The sequence below is a fragment of the Ostrea edulis genome, chromosome 9 (assembly GCF_947568905.1).
Source record: "Ostrea edulis chromosome 9, xbOstEdul1.1, whole genome shotgun sequence".
Lineage (NCBI taxonomy): Eukaryota > Metazoa > Mollusca > Bivalvia > Ostreida > Ostreidae > Ostrea > Ostrea edulis.
This window is the reverse complement of record NC_079172.1, coordinates 60,920,103-60,939,030: the sequence shown is the minus strand read 5'-3', so window position 1 is coordinate 60,939,030 and position 18,928 is coordinate 60,920,103. Positions and strand designations below refer to the sequence as shown.

Here is an 18,928-nt window from a genome sequence, read left to right as displayed (position 1 = left end):
GTTCTCCATGATACTAATGCTATGCTGCAATCCCAATTCTTCCAAACTTGATAACATAATAATTGAAATAAGTGTATGATTCATAGAACACATGTGAATATTGTTGGACTATACTATTGATTTGAAGCATGTTCAGTTTCTTTATGTACCACAATTGGCAGCTCATCATTTTAATTGAATCTGTATAGAGACGTTTTTTGAGTTTTCTGATCTTTTGCCGGTATGTATATAAGTGATACTGTGTACAACATTTTTTTTTTTTTTTTTTTTTTTTTTTTTTTTTTTTCACATATATCAGTCTTTAATTCCAAAATACATTACTATTTCGGGGTAAAGTCTCCGCAGAGACCCCCTTATAATCTTTACCTAGGGTGCCAGGGGCCCCTTGGATTAGATGTATATAGGCATACATATACATATATATAAATTTATCATATAAATTTCTACATATAGAAAACACAAACATATATGCATACATACAAACACACACACATATAATATACTGTTATATAACAAAATTTATTAACATGTTATGGCAAAAAAGGTTCTTATTTTTACGGAAAAACCAACAACACAACAATATAATTATGTACATAAAGAACCTGAAACTGCCATATGCGGGGTTAACAATTCAAAAGTTCATATCACAACCCCCATGGCAGCACTATAGGAGGACAGGACCCCTCCTCATAGTGGGAACTTTTTGCAAAATACCAGTATATAAAAGGTTTATTACAAAATTTTATTTGATAAAGAAATATAGTTGTTTGTAATCAATTCAAATTGTTCAAAATAAACTCACATTGTAACATAGTTAAAAATGTGCATAGACAGATATTTGTCAGGTTTCATATTATAAAAAGTAATACCTGCAAAGGTGTATAAATTACAATTTGTCTTTAATTGCTTTCATAACTTTAGCATATTTTTTATCCTGAATTTTTGTGTACACTTCTGTATAAAAATTCAATGCTGATCTTTTGCCGGTATGTATATAAGTGATACTGTGTACAACATTTGTATTTCAGTAATGTGACGAAGGCAGACCTAATGATTCCAGATTATTATTGCTCCACAAACTCGGATTATGGCTATCACTGTACCAAGGGAATGGTCTGCATGCAGCTGGAACTTAGTAACGTGCAGCGAGGCTTTGATGGATTCGACGAATTCAGTGAGTAAAACTTTAGTTGTAACACTTCTCAACACTGATGAATGATGCTCAGTCCCGCGCAGGGACGATTCGGGGTCCATGTAACACTTCTCTACACTGATGAATGATGCTCAGTCCCGCGCAGGAACGATTCGGGGACCATGTAACACTTATCATTTTCGCTGTCTCAATATTCGTTATGATAGTTAATGTGATCATTTACAATTTGACAGTTACGATAGTTAATATGATAATTTACAATTTGACAGTTACAATAGTTAATGTGATCATTTACAATTTGACAGTTACAATAGTTAATGTGATAATTTACAATTTGACAGTTACAATAGTTTATGCGATAATTTACAATTTGACAGTTACGAGCTTCTTCACTGTGTACGAGGCTGCCTCACAGGAGGGCTGGGTGTTTCTTATGTACAGAGCCATTGACAGTCTCTACGCAGAACTAGCTTTTGTCTACTTCATTACCCTTATATTTATTCTGGCTTGGCTTGTCAAGGTAGGACATAAACCTAAAGGTTTCTTTAATTCTGTGGTTTTTATTTTGCTATCAGTTTGTGCTATAATTTGTTATGCTGATATTTTTCTTTAAAAAATTTCAATGCTTTGTAGAATATCTTTATTGCTGTGATTATTGAGTCCTTTGCGGAAATTCGAGTTCAGTTCCAGCAGATGTGGGGATCACGAGGCAGTGCTACAGACTCAGATTCTTCACAGGTATATAATAAAATCGGATCACGAGCTTATCCTTTTCCATAACTGGTACGAAGACTCGAACGTGGATTGGCGCAAGGATTGCATCAAATCGGTGCATTTCTTCACAGGAAGTGCGCCTGTGGATGAGGTTAAAAGACCAGAACCGAATCCATGAATAATGTGTTATTTAGATTTTCCTCAGATTCAGTTTTGGTATCATTAACGTCTTATTCACTTTAATACATAAACATATTAGTGGAATTGATAGTGGTAAAATACCTTAGATCTGTATGATATCTTACATGTAGATGCATTTGAAAGCTCGCGTTTCATATCGTAACGTACGACTGTGGCATCATAGTAACATTTGTGTACACATGGCAACAGACTCTGATGGCGTCGATCCACATGCGAGGTTCATTTACAGTTACGGAAATAGCTGAATAGTTAGGATTGGTATATAATGATATTCCAGATGTGTAGATAAAGTGTTTAGATTCTCAATCCGACATGTAGAGGGGGTGTTTAGATTCTTGATCCGGACAAGTAGATAGGGTGATCAAATTCTTCACAGGTATGTAATGATATCCAGACACAGGTATGTAATGATATCCAGACACAGGTATGTAATGATAATCCAGACACAGGTATGTAATGATAATCCAGACACAGGTATGTAATGATATCCAGACACAGGTATGTAATGATAATCCAGACACAGGTATGTAATGATAATCCAGACACAGGTATGTAATGATAATCCAGACACAGGTATGTAAGTATGTAATGATAATCCAGACACAGGTATGTAATGATAATCCAGACACAGGTATGTAATGATAATCCAGAGACAGGTATGTAATGATAATCCAGACACTGCTATGTAATGATATCCAGACACAGGTATGTAATGGTAATCCAGACACAGGTATGCAATGATGATCCAGACACAGGTATGTAATGAGATCCAGACATAGGTATGTAATGATAATCCAGACACAGGTATGTAATGATAATCCAAACATAGGTATGTAATGATAATCCAGACACAGGTATGTAATGATATCCAGACATAGGTATGTAATGATAATCCTGACACAGGTATGTAATGATGTCCATACATAGGTATGTAATGATAATCCAGACACAGGTATGTAATGATATCCAGACACAGGTATGTAATGATAATCCAGACACAGGTATGTAATGAGATCCATACATAGGTATGTAATGATAATCCAGACACAGGTATGTAATGATAATCCAGACACAGGTATATAATGATAATCCAGACACTGGTATGTAATGATATCCAGACACAGGTATGTAATGATATCCAGACACTGGTATGTAATGATATCCAGACACTGGTATGTAATGATATCCAGACACAGGTATGTAATGAGATCCAGACACAGGTATGCAATGATAATCCAGACACAGGTATGTAATGATAATCCAGACACAGGTATGTAATGATAATCCATACATAGGTATGTAATGATAATCCAAACATAGGTATGTAATGATAATCCAAACATAGGTATGTAATGATAATCCAGACAGGTATGTAATGATATCCGGACACAGGTATGTAATGGTAATCCAGACACAGGTATATAATGATAATCCAGACACAGGTATGTAATGATATCCAGACACAGGTATGTAATGATAATCCAGACACAGGTATGTAATGATATCCAGACACAGGTATGTAATGATAATCCATACATAGGTATGTAATGATAATCCAGACACAGATATGTAATGATATCCAGACACAGGTATGTAATGATAATCCAGACACAGGTATGTAATGATATCCAGACACAGGTATGTAATGATAATCCAGACACAGGTATGTAATGATAATCCAGACACAGGTATGTAATGATATCCAGACACAGGTATGTAATGATATCCATACATAGGTATGTAATGATAATCCATACATAGGTATGTAATGATATCCATACATAGGTATGTAATGATATCCATACATAGGTATGTAATGATATCCATACATAGGTATGTAATGATAATCCAAACATAGGTATGTAATGATAATCCAGACACAGGTATGTAATGATAATCCAGACACAGGTATGTAATGATAATCCAGACACAAGTATGTAATGATATCCATACATAGGTATGTAATGATAATCCAAACATAGGTATGTAATGATAATCCAGACAGGTATATAATGATATCCAGACACAGGTATATAATGATAATCCAGACACATGTATGTAGTGATAATCCAGACACAAGTATGTAATGATATCCAGACACAGGTGTTATTGGGATTGGAAACACTACATGAAGCACAAGCTACATGTCTCTGGACCATATCAACTGGCATTGTCTCTTGACTGTTATCTAACTGTTGTGTATAGTTTTAAAGCAATACAATTCTTATAAAAGTTACTGGGGGGGGGGGGGGGTGTCACGTTATTGTGGACAGGAGATTGGGAAATTCAGAACTTTTAATTACAGCTTTGATCACTTGATTTCAAGCAAATCTTAGAAGAAATCTATCAAAAAAGACTTACTGAATTACATGAATAATTCATGGTGAGTCACTGGTATTATGCAAATCTGGACATTCCTTGTAGTAAACAGTAGCAGACAGGTGTTACATAGAAGTCTGAGAATATGCTACATGTATTTGTGCAGGAAAATTCAGCTGACGCTTTAGTCATTCAAACACTCTAGTTGTTGCAGAAGTGCTTTCATTTTAATAGTTAGATCATTCGCCAAATTTTTGCCAATGAGTTATTAGGTCCATGTAGAGCTAAAATAAGTCTCAACCAGAGACAATAGATTTTAAAAACCTTTGGAATGACTGTATACAATGCTTGTGAGTTATTAAGGATCTATTTTTTGTGCTTTCAGGTTATCCAGTGCGAGGGTAACACATGGAAAATGGTTTTAATTGATGAGAACAAGGCCAAAGGGTGGGCCCCGCCATTCTTCCAGAAAATCCTCTGTTCAAACTTTTTCCACACATTCTTTCTGCTCCTGATATTTGCCAATGCTATCACTGGAGCAGCATTGTCATTCAAAGGTCAAGGCCAAGCACCTGGCAGCAACAAACTGGATGGCTTTTATTATGCTGAGGTAACTTTCATATTCTATATACAGGTAGTTTTATATCAGGTACATGCCTCACTTTTATCTTTCAAAATGAAATGCTGTGATGCAGAGACTGAAAGGAGTGAGGAATGAGGTGAAGGTTAGTAGAAAGGGTAATAAACATCCTTCATGGAATACAGTCTGACAGAACCACTAAGTCTGTAATACAGTCTGACAGCTAGAACCACTAACTCTGTAATACAGTCTGACAGAACCACTAAATCTGTAATACAGTGTGACAGAACCACTAACTCTGTAATACAATCTGACAGAACCACTAACTCTATAATACAGTCTGACAGCTGGAACCACTAACTCTGTAATACAATCTGACAGAACCACAAACTCTGTAATACAGTCTGACAGAACCACTAACTCTGTAATACAGTCTGACAGAACCACTAACTCTGTAATACAGTCTGACAGAACCACTAACTCTATAATACAGTCTGACAGAACCACCAACTCTGTAATGCAGTCTGACAGAACCACTAACTCTATAATACAGTCTGACAGAACCACTAACTCTGTAATACAATCTGACAGCTGGAACCACTAACTCTGTAATACAGTCTGACAGAACCACCAACTCTGTAATACAATCTGACAGAACCACTAACTCTATAATACAGTCTGACAGAACCACTAACTCTGTAATACAGTCTGACAGCTGGAACCACTAATTCTGTATTACAGTCTGACAGCTGGAACCACTAACTCTGTAATACGGTCTGACAGAACCACTAACTCTGTAATACAGTCTGACAGAACCACTAACTCTGTAATACAGTCTGACAGAACCACTAACTCTGTAATACGGTCTGACAGAACCATTAACTCTGTAATACAGTCTGACAGAACCACTAAGTCTGTAATACAGTCTGACAGAACCACTAACTCTGTAATACAGTCTGACAGAACCACTAACTCTGTAATACAGTCTGACAGAACCACTAACTCTGTAATCCAGTCTGACAGAACCACTAACTCTGTAATACAGTCTGACAGAACCACTAACTCTGTAATACAGTCTGACAGAACCACTAACTCTGTAATACAGTCTGACAGAACCACTAACTCTGTAATACAGTCTGACAAAACCACCAACTCTGTAATACAATCTGACAGAACCACTAACTCTGTAATACAGTCTGACAGAACCACTAACTCTGTAATACGGTCTGACAGAACCACTAACTCTGTAATACAGTCTGACAGAACCACTAACTCTGTAATACAGTCTGACAGAACCACTAACTCTGTAATACAGTCTGACAGAACCACTAACTCTGTAATACAGTCTGACAGCTGGAACCACTAACTCTGTAATACAGTCTGACAGCTAGAACCACCAACTCTGTAATACAGTCTGACAGCTGGAACCACTAATTCTGTATTACAGTCTGACAGCTGGAACCACTAACTCTGTAATACAATCTGACAGAACCACTAACTCTATAATACAGTCTGACAGAACCACTAACTCTATAATGCAGTCTGACAGAACCACTAACTCTGTAATACAGTCTGACAGAACCACCAACTCTGTAATACAATCTGACAGAACCACTAACTCTGTAATACAGTCTGACAGAACCACTAACTCTGTAATACGGTCTGACAGAACCACTAACTCTGTAATACAGTCTGACAGAACCACTAACTCTGTATTACAGTCTGACAGAACCACTAACTCTGTAATACAGTCTGACAGCTGGAACCACGAACTCTGTAATACAGTCTGACAGCTAGAACCACCAACTCTGTAATACAGTCTGACAGCTGGAACCACTAATTCTGTATTACAGTCTGACAGCTGGAACCACTAACTCTGTAATACAGTCTGACAGAACCACTAACTCTGTAATACAGTCTGACAGAACCACTAACTCTGTAATACAGTCTGACAGAACCACTAACTCTGTAATACAATCTGACAGAACCACTAACTCTGTAATACAGTCTGACAGCTGGAACCACTAACTCTGTAATACAGTCTGACAGCTAGAACCACCAACTCTGTAATACAGTCTGACAGCTGGAACCACTAATTCTGTATTACAGTCTGACAGCTGGAACCACTAACTCTGTAATACAGTCTGACAGAACCACTAACTCTGTAATACGGTCTGACAGAACCACTAACTCTGTAATACAGTCTGACAGAACCACTAACTCTGTAATACAATCTGACAGAACCACTAACTCTGTAATACAGTCTGACAGAACCACTAACTCTGTAATACAGTCTGACAGAACCACTAACTCTAATACAGTCTGACAGAACCACTAACTCTGTAATACAGTCTGACAGAACCACTAACTCTGTAATACAGTCTGACAGAACCACTAACTCTGTAATACAGTCTGACAGAACCACTAACTCTGTAATACAGTCTGATAGCTGTTCCAGCTGACATCAGTCAGAGGGGGTAAAAAGGTCTGGTATATGCATACAATAATGAGGGGTATTATTAAATATATAAATACACAGGCAAATGTGCCTCGTGTGAATTTCATGTGAATTTTTTTGTGTGAATTCACATTTGATGCTCTTTTCAAGTGAATTTCACTTTAAAATTTTCATGTGAAATTCACGTGAGGCACATTTGCCTGTGCATACAATATATGAAGTGTATAACTAGATATAAATATGCATACAATAATGAGGTGTATAATTAGATATAAATAGACTGGGAAGAAAGTTACATCATCAGCATCTACAAAGGAAAAGGAGATATGCTCTAAATAGGGGCAATTACCAAGGTCTAAAGCTGCTAGATCAAACTATGAAAATGCTCGAGAGAGTGACGGAGCAACTTATTAGGCAACATGTGCACATCGATGAGATGCAGTTCGGCTTCATGCCAGGCCGAGGTACAATCTACACCATCTTCATCATCCGACAGCTCCAAGAAAAGCACTTCACCGCAAACAAAACCCTGTATATGGCTTTTGCCGACCTCAAGAAATCTGTTGATCAAGTGCCAAGAAATGTAAACTGGTGGGCCATGCGAAAGCTGAATGTTGAGGTATGGATGGTACAATCAATGTACTCAGATGCTAGGAACCATGTGTGTGTTGGAGACGGATACAGTGACACTTTCAGAGTCATGCTCTGTGGTTCAGAAATGTGAGAAACATCAGCGAGCACCGTCAAGCACTTTCAACGTAACGACAGAGCCATGATAAGATGGACCTGCCTAGTCAAGCCTGAAGAAGACATCCACTTTGAGACTCTTCTATCTAGGCTCAAAATAAGGTTGCTAAAGTTCTCCAGTTGGGCAGGCTGAGATATGGCTTGGACACGTTGAGTGCAGCACAAGCTGGATCTCACAGGTCAGATGCATGAACATTGTAGCACAGCGGGGCCAAGGTAGACCAAAGCTTTCTTGGGACAAACTTGTGAAGCATGATCGTGTAGCCCTGAACATGGTCTCTACCAACCCACTGGATCGCCATGTGTGGAGAGGAAGACTTTGATCTCGACAGACAGACAGGCCACACCCTCGACATGAGGATTAATACATGGCCTATATAATCAAAACCGGTTGATGATGATGATAATGCATACAATAATGAGGTGTATAACTAGAGGAGTATAAATAGATATAAATATGCATACAATAATGAGGTATATAACTAGATATAGATATGTATACAATAATGAGATGTATGATTACTTATAAATATACATACAATAATGAGGAGTATAATTAGACATAAATATGCATACAATAATGAGATGTATAATTAGATATGAATACACTTACAATAATGAGGTGTATAAATAGTTATAAATATGCATACAATAATGAGGTGTATAATTACATGTACATGTAGTTATAAATATGCATAGTACAGTAATGAGTATGATGTTATTTTATAGTTGGCTTTCACTGTCCTGTTTGATTTGGAGGCTGTATTTAAGATCTGGTGCCTGGGTTTCCAAGGCTACAAGAAGAGGCCTTTCCACAAGTTTGAGCTGCTGCTGGCAGTCGGGAACACTCTTCATGTTGTACCACCTCTCTACAGGGGACACTGCACTTACTTCCAGGTTCAACACTTGTAGTGTACCCAGAAATTTTGTTTGTTTTTTTACTTTCCATTTATGAAAATTTCAATTAATCTTTTACTTAATTTGACAATTAACGAAATGGAAGTACATGGTCTAATATTTTTTAAGTTGACTGTTTTCAGAAATACTAGCTTTAAATGAGATGGTATAAATTTTATCAAATTTCCTATAGACTCATGGATCATACTATCACAGAATTTCACTGCCACAGCCTTCATTTCTTCAATATTTGAGAGATGTTTTTAATTCAAATTTTCCTTCACAATGCCTCAAATGTTCTTGATCTGGTTTGTTGCTCAGCCAGCTTAGAACATTGACAATGTCTGCCACAAAATACTGTAGGGAAGGTATAGAACATTGAGAGTGTCTGACCACAAATTACTGTAGGGAATGGTTAGAACATTGACAATGTCTGCCACAAATTACTGTAGGGAATGGTTAGAACATTGAGAGTGTCTGACCACAAATTACTGTAGGGAATGGTTAGAACATTGAGAGTGTCTGACCACAAATTACTGTAGGGAATGGTTAGAACATTGAGAGTGTCTGCCCACAAATTACTGTAGGGAATGGTTAGAACATTGACAATGTCTGACCACAAATTACTGTAGGGAAGGTATAGAACATTGAGAGTGTCTGACCACAAATTACTGTAGGGAATGGTTAGAACATTGACAATGTCTGCCACAAATTACTGTAGGGAATGGTTAGAACATTGAGAGTGTCTGACCATAAATTACTGTAGGGAATGGTTAGAACATTGAGAGTGTCTGACCACAAATTACTGTAGGGAATGGTTAGAACATTGAGAGTGTCTGACCACAAATTACTGTAGGGAATGGTTAGAACATTGACAATGTCTGCCCACAAATTACTGTAGGGAAGGTATAGAACATTGAGAGTGTCTGACCACAAATTACTGTAGGGAATGGTTAGAACATTGAGAGTGTCTGACCACAAATTACTGTAGGGAAGGGTTAGAACATTGACAATGTCTGCCCACAAATTACTGTAGGGAATGGTGGGCTCTGTGTTGAATTATCATTCTGCTGAAATATCAAATGATTTTCACACAAAACCTGGACTGTAAGCAAGACATGTTCATTTAGAATCTCAGTATAGCTTTGATTTAAAGATTTCTCTCAAAAACACACAAAGGGGTAAATCTCATTATATTCCACCCCACTTATGGAACTTGGGACTGTACTGTCTTGTTCTTACTGAGCAGATATACAAGCCTCCTTCAGTCTGTAGCAGATATACAAGCCTCCTTCTGTCTGTAGATGGTGGTTTCCTCTGTCTTGTTCTTACTGAGCAGATATACAAGCGTCCTTCAGTCTGTAGATGTTGGTTTCCTCTGTCTTGTTCTTACTGAGCAAATATACAAGCGTCCTTCAGTCTGTAGATGGTGGTTTCCAGGGTTTTCCAGTTCCTTCCCTGTGTTAAATCCCTATACTTCGTCCCACTTGACACGCAGTAGATAGTGGAATACTCAATGTTTCAAATGTATCATCATATTTTACAATCCCTTGATTATACACATCTAAAATGCACTTTCTGTTTTGAAAAGCACTCATTTTGAACAATAGCAGACAACAGGAATTAAACACAGTAAATGGGAGGTAATTCTTGAAAGCATATGCCTTTAGGAAAGAGTTATTGTTATTGGATTGAAATTTGAATTGAACAAGGCTAAAAAAAATTAATGTATAGTTTTGCAGGCACTTTTTTTGAAAAAATGATGAGACAGGCAGGATTTTTTTTTCCCCTCCAAATCTAGCTTTTTTAAAATACTAAATCAATATTCATACACCGTATTATCAGAGTCCCAAAATATTCAAATATTATTATAAAGTATGTTTTAAAAAACACAACGAACATGCTTTCCTAGATTTTGTGTTTTTATATGAACTCAAAACAAAACAAACCAGTGTGAATAAAGAAAGTATTCATTTCAATAGGAAAAGTCATTTTTTTCTGGGGGGGGGGGGTAAGTTCAAGAGCATCTTTGATGTGTTTTTACTTCTGAATCATTGGAATAGTTTTGATAACAGAGCATTCTGGGCGCACACAGGGTACGCCCCATTCTCTCTCACGTAGTTTTCGGAGTCCTTGCCACAATGAAAGCACAAATCTTTAAAGCATCCTGAACTGTAATACAGTACTTCAAGTTCCATATCACAGGTTAGATTGCATTTCACAAAGCATTTGTCGAGAAGCATGTTGATTCTTAGAGTTTGAAGTCTAGAAGATTCATGTATATTGGACTATATTACCACGCAGTTTATTATAACCCACCATCTTGTTTATACACATTGAAATATGTCTTAGTTATTTGGACGTTTAGTTTTGGCCAAATATTTTAAAATCCGGAAACGGTTAAGTATAAAATTCTGGAAAATACGTAATAAAAAATTTAAATGTGGGATTTAATTTAGGAATGCGGCGGTGCCTGAGAAACTAAATATTTTTTTTTTTTGCCTTATAAAAAGTTAATCTATGCAATATTTTTTTTAATATATCCCCAAAAAGAATTCTCACTAATTTCAGGAAACACTATTCTCTCATGTGAAACACTTCACTTCCAGGTTGAACACCTTGTTTTGTGTGTTAGAGATGAATTGTACACCAGTACAGAATTCTTACACTCCCTAATGTTTGTTTTGTGTGTAGAGATGAATTGTACACCAGTACTGAATTCTTACACTCCCTAATGTTTGTTTTGTGTGTAGAGATGAATTGTACACCAGTACAGAATTCTTACACTCCCTAATGTTTGTTTTGTGTGTAGAGATGAATTGTACACCAGTACAGAATTCTTACACTCCCTAATGTTTGTTTTGTGTGTAGAGATGAATTGTACACCAGTACAGAATTCTTACACTCCCTAATGTTTGTTTTGTGTGTAGAGATGAATTGTACACCAGTACAGAATTCTTACACTCCCTATTTCAGGTTCTCCGTATTGTTAGACTCATGAAGGCTTCACCAATGCTGGAAGATTTCTGTTTCAAGGTGAGTTTGAGAAAGACAAAGCTTTATGAGCACGGTTGTGACATTATGTCTCGTATAAACTTCACATTCAGAGATTTCTATCATAATTTTAAATGCTGCTGTGTAATTAGGAAATACCAGAAGCAGGGTTATTTTCATGTGCATTCGTTTTTGTACTTTTATCAAACTCTGTCGGCACGACTTCGAATCCCACTCGCGCCGGTAAGTGAGAAAGTTTCCCAGTTTACTTTCGGAAGGTCGTTGGTCTCTTCCCAGGTACATTGTATCTGGGTTCTCTTCCACCAATAAAAACTGGGTGCCACCAGATAACTGAAAAATTGTTGAGTGTGGCGGAAAACATCAATCAATCAATCAAACTAAACAATTATCACGGCAATGCTACCCTTAGCAGTCTTCACGAAAAACTTTGTGAAGCACAGGCCCTTCGGGCCTCCCAGTATAATAATTTTGCAAGCCCGAACAATATTTTAATGGCCCAAAATGTTTTTTTCTAATTTGACCACTTGTCATAAATTTGAAAGGTGTTGCATGCTGATTCTACACTAAAGATACATGTATGTTCTACTGTAGGAAAATACACATCAAGATGATCATAGTTAGAGAACAACTGGCATTAAAAGGATTATATCTTATTTTATTTTTCAACATATTAATCTTGCAGATGACATCAGCAGCTCATGTTCTACTTTGTTTTGTAAACACCACGTACAAAACATTTTGTTTTCTGCAGAATTAAATCTTAGCAAAGGCCCACCCTCGGTCCAGTGGGGCATGAATTTTCGTTCTCTTTTGTCCTTGTACGACCGTTTGTTTTGTTTTTTATTTGGATCTGATGGTTGTTACTGCGAAATGCGCTTGTGAGGTTTTGAATTTCACGGACGAGCCCCCTCCCTACACGGGCACTGGAAGTTAACTAGTTTACTATATGTAAATATATAGTATGTACATGTATTTTTTATACATGCACATACTATATATCTACATTAACTTCCAGTGCCCGTGCCTCCCTATACTTCATAAAAGGCAGGATGGTTGATCATTTTTTGATGTGAAATTTCATTGCTACATGTAAGTCATGACAAAGTCTGAGTCAATCTCACGCTTTACTTGTAACATATACAAAACATACAATAAAACATTTACAGGCCCACCGGACTCCTGGGTTAAATATTTTTAGAAACCCGATCCCGATTTTACTGGCATCGGGCCACTGGTTAACGTTGAAGACTGCCTTAGGTTTACCATCCACTGCTGCACATCATGACAGAAGTCGATTTTAGTATGACATCATTAGGTCACTCATTAGTCTTTCAAATCTGTTCAGATGTCCGTGGAAGTTACCTTTACTATTGAAACAATCATGGTCATGCTTGCACTTTAAACCATGTATAGATTTCATATGCAATAATACAGTATAGAACCAAAATAGAAAATCTAAGAAAAAAATATGCTCAGAATGGGAGGTGAAGATCTTATACAGCTGTCATACTCAGATTCGGAAGACAATGATTAGAGGTTGAGGGTTCTGTTAAGAATGATATCAAAGAAAATCTCCTTGAATTTGATCAGTCACCAAGAGAAATCAAAATCAAGACTGAGAATATTGATGAAAACAGAAGACAGAAACCTCTCCTTTGTGCGCTTTTTACATATGTTTGTTCTGACCTCTAATAAATTTTGGGTGTTCAGTAATGACAGTTTTTGTTCATTATCACCATTTTATCTTCGGCTAGTTATTGACTAAACCATCTTATAGCCATGTTTTCCAATAATGCGTACAAACATATGTGTATGTGTGTTTGACAGATCTTTGGTCCCGGTAAGAAGTTGGGTCACCTGATCCTCTTCACCATGTGTCTCCTGATCATAGCCTCCAGCATCAGCTTACAGCTCTTCTGCAACATCAGGAATTTTGACAAGTTTGGCAGGTTTGATCAGGTGGGTAAAAATATCATGCAAGACAGAATTTCATACTTTCAAAAGTTGGAACTAGAGATTTATGATTGGAACTTTGTATGTTATGATTTCTTTGTATTTTGAGGTCATCTAGATTTTTCAGATGACCTATTGCTATCTGTCCTTGGTCGTTGCCATGTGTCATCCAATCTTAACTTTAGAACAGCTGATTCGAATGCTTTTCAGAACTGCATGACAAATTTCCATCAAAACTGCTTTGGAACATCTTTTGGGGTTGGGGAGCAAAATGACTTTGTGGTTCAAAGCTTGGGATATGGCTGAAACCTTTAAAATTTGTACAGTATCTAGAAATATTTTTCTTTATTCCTGGGCATCTGACTTAAAAACTGATGGTACAGTTATACTGAGCATGAAAGACTACCAGAATTTTGAAATTTTATGGCCCTAGGTTGCGGGTCTGGAAGGTGGGGTTTGTATAATAGATGATACAGTAAAATGCATTGAATATTCAGATATCCTCTTCTTTTGTCTAAGAAGATGATGGTTATATTGAACATGCAGCCCTCTATGAAAATTGTGAAATTCATATCCCCAAGGGTCATGGTTTAGGCTCAAAGGTGGGACTATAAGGATCCTATAGTGAAAAAGACAGTAATTTAAATCTGTAAAATCTTCTGCACTCCTGAATATCAAGCGTAAGAACTGAGTGTGTAGGGATAATGAGCATGGAGGCCTTTACTGATATTGTAAAACTTTTGGTCCCTGGACTAGCTAGAGTTCAGACCATGGCGAAGATCACTTTGTGAAAATTGACTAAAGCTTTTAATATCTTCTCTAGTTCAGAACATCTTGAACACAAACATCATCATAATGAGCATGGAGACCTCTTAGTTAGTGGTCCAAACCCAGAGTGGGGCTATGTCTCATAAACTGAAAATGCTGACTTCTTTAAAGATATTCTTTACTCCACAACATCTAGTTCATACTTTGAGCAGAGGTTGCTCGGGGGTTGCTTATGATGCAGCAATGTGTCATGACACTGAGCCAAGGAAATATATTTTTAGTTTTTGAGATATATCAATTGCTCAGACTTCGCACAATACTGTAGAATCATTTAAATTCGTGGGGGCCAATTTTCGTGGATTGCTGAATTTTTACAGGTTCATGGGAACGTAATTTCATGGATTTATATATTTGTAAGAAAGATAACTCTGGAATGTCTTTATTCGTTGAGGATGTAAATTCGTGGGTGAGGGGTACCCACGAATTCCACGAAAATTGAGCCACCATGAATTCTAATGATTCCACAGTAGGTCCTCATGACCAGAACCAGAAGAATTGAACTTTTTTTTTACCTTAAGAACATGCCGTTCTCCGACTTTTAAAGATGCACACTCGCAACATCTACACAAAATACTTGTAATTTATATTGAACAGTGTGTAATACTCGGATGACTCAGAAGAGCCCTGTCTGAGCTTATTTAAACCAAATGCTGAGTATATGCTTTAATATTCTCTGAATACATTTACATAATATTATTACATATATATACTTTCTATGCAGTTTTTTTTAAATCAGCTGATGAGTGATATTGTGTGGAAATTCTGCTCTTCTGTATTATCAGGAATCTGCAGTTTTGGTGCCAGAACTGATCTGTTATAATCACAAATTGGCTTCAAAATGTTGTATATCTAATTAGAAATTCATTATTGATCAGTTTTGGTTACTGTTTTTATGTTATTCAATTGTTACATACTTGATTTGTTTTAGCCAGGTATTCACTGTAACTGAGTTTGTCAGAGACAAGGTCTCCCTGTACATTATGACAGAGTGATTGATATGTATACCGTATGTATAGGTAACAGTCTAATGGTAGTCTTGGATTAGCATCACTGTGTTCTATGATCATGGATTATACTGTATTTTAGCACAAAACATAAATTGGCACAGTGACTTTGCTTAACAATGAACACATGTAGTACTACATGTACATTGACAGGCAGTCATAATTGTAATTCACTTCATAGAATGTTTATTTTATTAGAAGACAATTTGATTTGTGATATTTATCGATTTAAACTCTGCCACCCTTTTTAATCAGGCTATTATGTCCATGTTTCAAATTTTGACACAAGAGGGTTGGATCGAGGTGATGAACGGGGTGATCGAGGAAACGGAAACTGGAGGCGATCAATTCTTTACGTATCTCTGTGCCATTTATTTCATTTTGTATCACCAATTTGTCACAGTGGTGAGTAAAAGGATACCATCCTGAGAAGAATCGTGCATTACCAGGGTTGTGTGCCATTAATGATAGCCAAGGAGAATGGTCCCCCCCAATCATGTTTCTACGAAAACTATCAGAAAATTAAGAATTCATACTTGATATTAACAACACAAATCTCACTATGAATCCAGTCTCACGTGAAATGTTCTCTACAGAATTTTTATCTGTAATTTGCAGAAAAGAAATGATTGCCTTGTGTGGACTGTTCTCCTTATAACTTTGATCTGTAAAACTCTAATTCTGTTTACTCACAACACAATGGTTACCATGGTGATGAACTACTGTATCCTTGGTGATGGACTAACAAATCTGGTGTATTTGAAAGCATGCAGGTGATGAGCGCTCAGAGAGAACAGCATGTTCACCAAAGTGCAGGCAGAGGGCACATTTCAATAAGTCAGTACCCAGCTGCACAGACAAATCGAGGTGTACACACCTAGTCATTTGTTCGCTGGAGTTGAGTTGTGAAATACTTTTTAGCAAAGGGACTAAATTTAAGGGCTATATTTATAATGAAAAGAAAAATTCTGATATTAATGCGTACAGCCATTATGAAAATATGAAAAATAGGTGATAAAAAGTTTACATCATGATAAAATTCAGTTAAATGAAGGCATCACAGATATTGCAGTTTGATGTGTAAGATGGGAATACACACACGCAACCAGCACTAGACAAAGTGCAGCTGGGTAATAACTGACTTCTAAATACTTGTTATTGTAATAAGATGCTTTAATGGTTCTGAACTTCTCTTTCCCCAGGCATTCATGTCTATGTTTCAAATCCTAGCGAATAAGGGCTGGACCGAAGTGATGCAAATCACAATGTGGAAAACTGACCGCTTCTACCCAATTGTAGCAATCTATTTCATTTTCTACCACTTGTTTGTCACACTGGTGAGTACAAAATTGGTCTTGGTGTTTGGTTAACAGTTAGATGACCAAACACCGACCAAAGCCAACAAACAGCCAATGGCTGGAGATTTAGATGTAGCGTAGTTGGTCAGTCGTGTTTTTCAGGTCACGGTGGACGTACAGCTTCCTTCGTTTTTCTCAGTGGTTTGTAAATGTTCGACAGAGGCTTCTTACTGGGCTGTTATGTGTAGAAGTAGGTCACGCTCACGTACTGCTGCCTAGCTCCTAGACCAGCAATCAAACGCACTACATTTCTTACGAGCAACCAAATAAAAATCATTGAATGTATTATAACCAGAAAAACTGCACATCCATCAGTGTTTTTCTTTATTTCAACTTAACAAAAAGAGAAATTTATTTCTTATTATGTTCCTGTTATGTTTTCTCCAGTGACATGTGTATGTTGAAAAAAAAACAGCATGTATTTTCAATACATGTAATATATGTTGTTTTGTGAAATGGATATCATGATATCAAGGACACATTCAGTAGAGGGTTTGGTTAAGAAGTAGAATCATTATTACAGTTACAACTTTGAAAGCATAACATTAGCAATGAATAGAAAGCTCAAAGTATATGTGTCTTGATGGCATACTTATCTCATTGGGTTTTTTTTCTTAACACCTTAATGATGGAGAAACTATTATTCATCATAATATCATCAATTTTATTCTTAGACTAGAATTTTTTTTTTTAAAAATGAATAGAATTGATGAACTGTAAAAATGTGTAGGGTTCTTTAAGTTCACATTTAATTGTAGTCCCCCCGCATATAAGAGTAATGAGCCTCTGAAATGAAGTATTGTTTGATCAGTAATTAATTGTATTGGTATCACCGGAGAATTATGGATGTTCATAGTGGAATGCTTGATAACATAGGAATTCTGCCACTGACAGCCGTCATTTGCAGTGCACCATTTTGTCTACAATCTGTGGATTTGAGGGTACAGTTAATTCTCGAATTATTGCCACTCAATTCATCGCCGTTTTCATTATAACGCTGCATTTTTCTAAGAACTTTTTTCCTATTACTTAAAATTCTCGTTAAAATGTCAAATTCGCTATCACCATTTGCCACGGTATTTTTAGTACAAAAGTCTATTTCAAAGTGTTAAATTATCTTGATAAGCTGCCATGGGTGCACGTGATCAATGATGTGGGAAATTGGTCATTATCGATCTCCGGCGTACACCATGGCAGAAGGCACCCATTGATAGATAAACAAGATAGTTACTTTTAATATCAAAAATATCAAAAAATATTTCAGTTTAGCTATGGCTTCGCCACGAAAGGGGTTTCTGTTGTATTTCTAAGGAAATAAGCAAATTATTACATACCATGGAAACCATCCAAACTGTACACAACAGGAAATCTCCAATTATTCTTCTGTTTTATTGAAAAAGTCCGTAAAAAGGAGGACAATTGGTGATATTTGGGCTGCAAATGGTGAAATACTCATTGATCTTCGTCCAGTTAATGACGGCTCACCTACCGAGAAACAGTGCGCCATACGGTGCCCTAAATACCGACACTGGACAAGGTTTTTAAATAACTTGAAACATACTGTGTATATGTGTCTTGTATGTCTTATTATTGATAAAACTGTTTTAATCACATTAGAAAAATGGGGGGGGGGGGGGTTAAAAAATATTTTTCTGTGAAGTTTGTACGTAAAGGAAATTTCATCTTAAGATAACTCTTGCA

The 18,928-nt window shown here is 36.7% G+C and overlaps 1 protein-coding gene across 5 annotated transcripts in view; it reads left to right on the top strand.

Moving 5' to 3' along the window:
• Nucleotides 1–18,928, top strand: part of LOC125658344 (sodium leak channel NALCN-like) — a 78,530-nt gene that overhangs the window by 14,532 nt on the left and 45,070 nt on the right. For 2 of the 5 annotated variants that reach the window (XM_056149801.1, XM_056149797.1), the window contains exons 6-13: nucleotides 1,029–1,174; nucleotides 1,531–1,673; nucleotides 1,787–1,891; nucleotides 4,773–4,997; nucleotides 8,902–9,069; nucleotides 12,046–12,105; nucleotides 13,912–14,043; nucleotides 17,072–17,206. In XM_056149801.1, the coding sequence (XP_056005776.1) occupies nucleotides 1,029–1,174; nucleotides 1,531–1,673; nucleotides 1,787–1,891; nucleotides 4,773–4,997; nucleotides 8,902–9,069; nucleotides 12,046–12,105; nucleotides 13,912–14,043; nucleotides 17,072–17,206 (1,114 nt within the window). Of the gene's footprint in view, nucleotides 1–1,028; nucleotides 1,175–1,530; nucleotides 1,674–1,786; nucleotides 1,892–4,772; nucleotides 4,998–8,901; nucleotides 9,070–12,045; nucleotides 12,106–13,911; nucleotides 14,044–16,124; nucleotides 16,275–17,071; nucleotides 17,207–18,928 lie in introns of all 5 variants that reach the window. The other 3 variants (XM_056149798.1, XM_056149796.1, XM_056149800.1) reach the window with 2 other exon arrangements.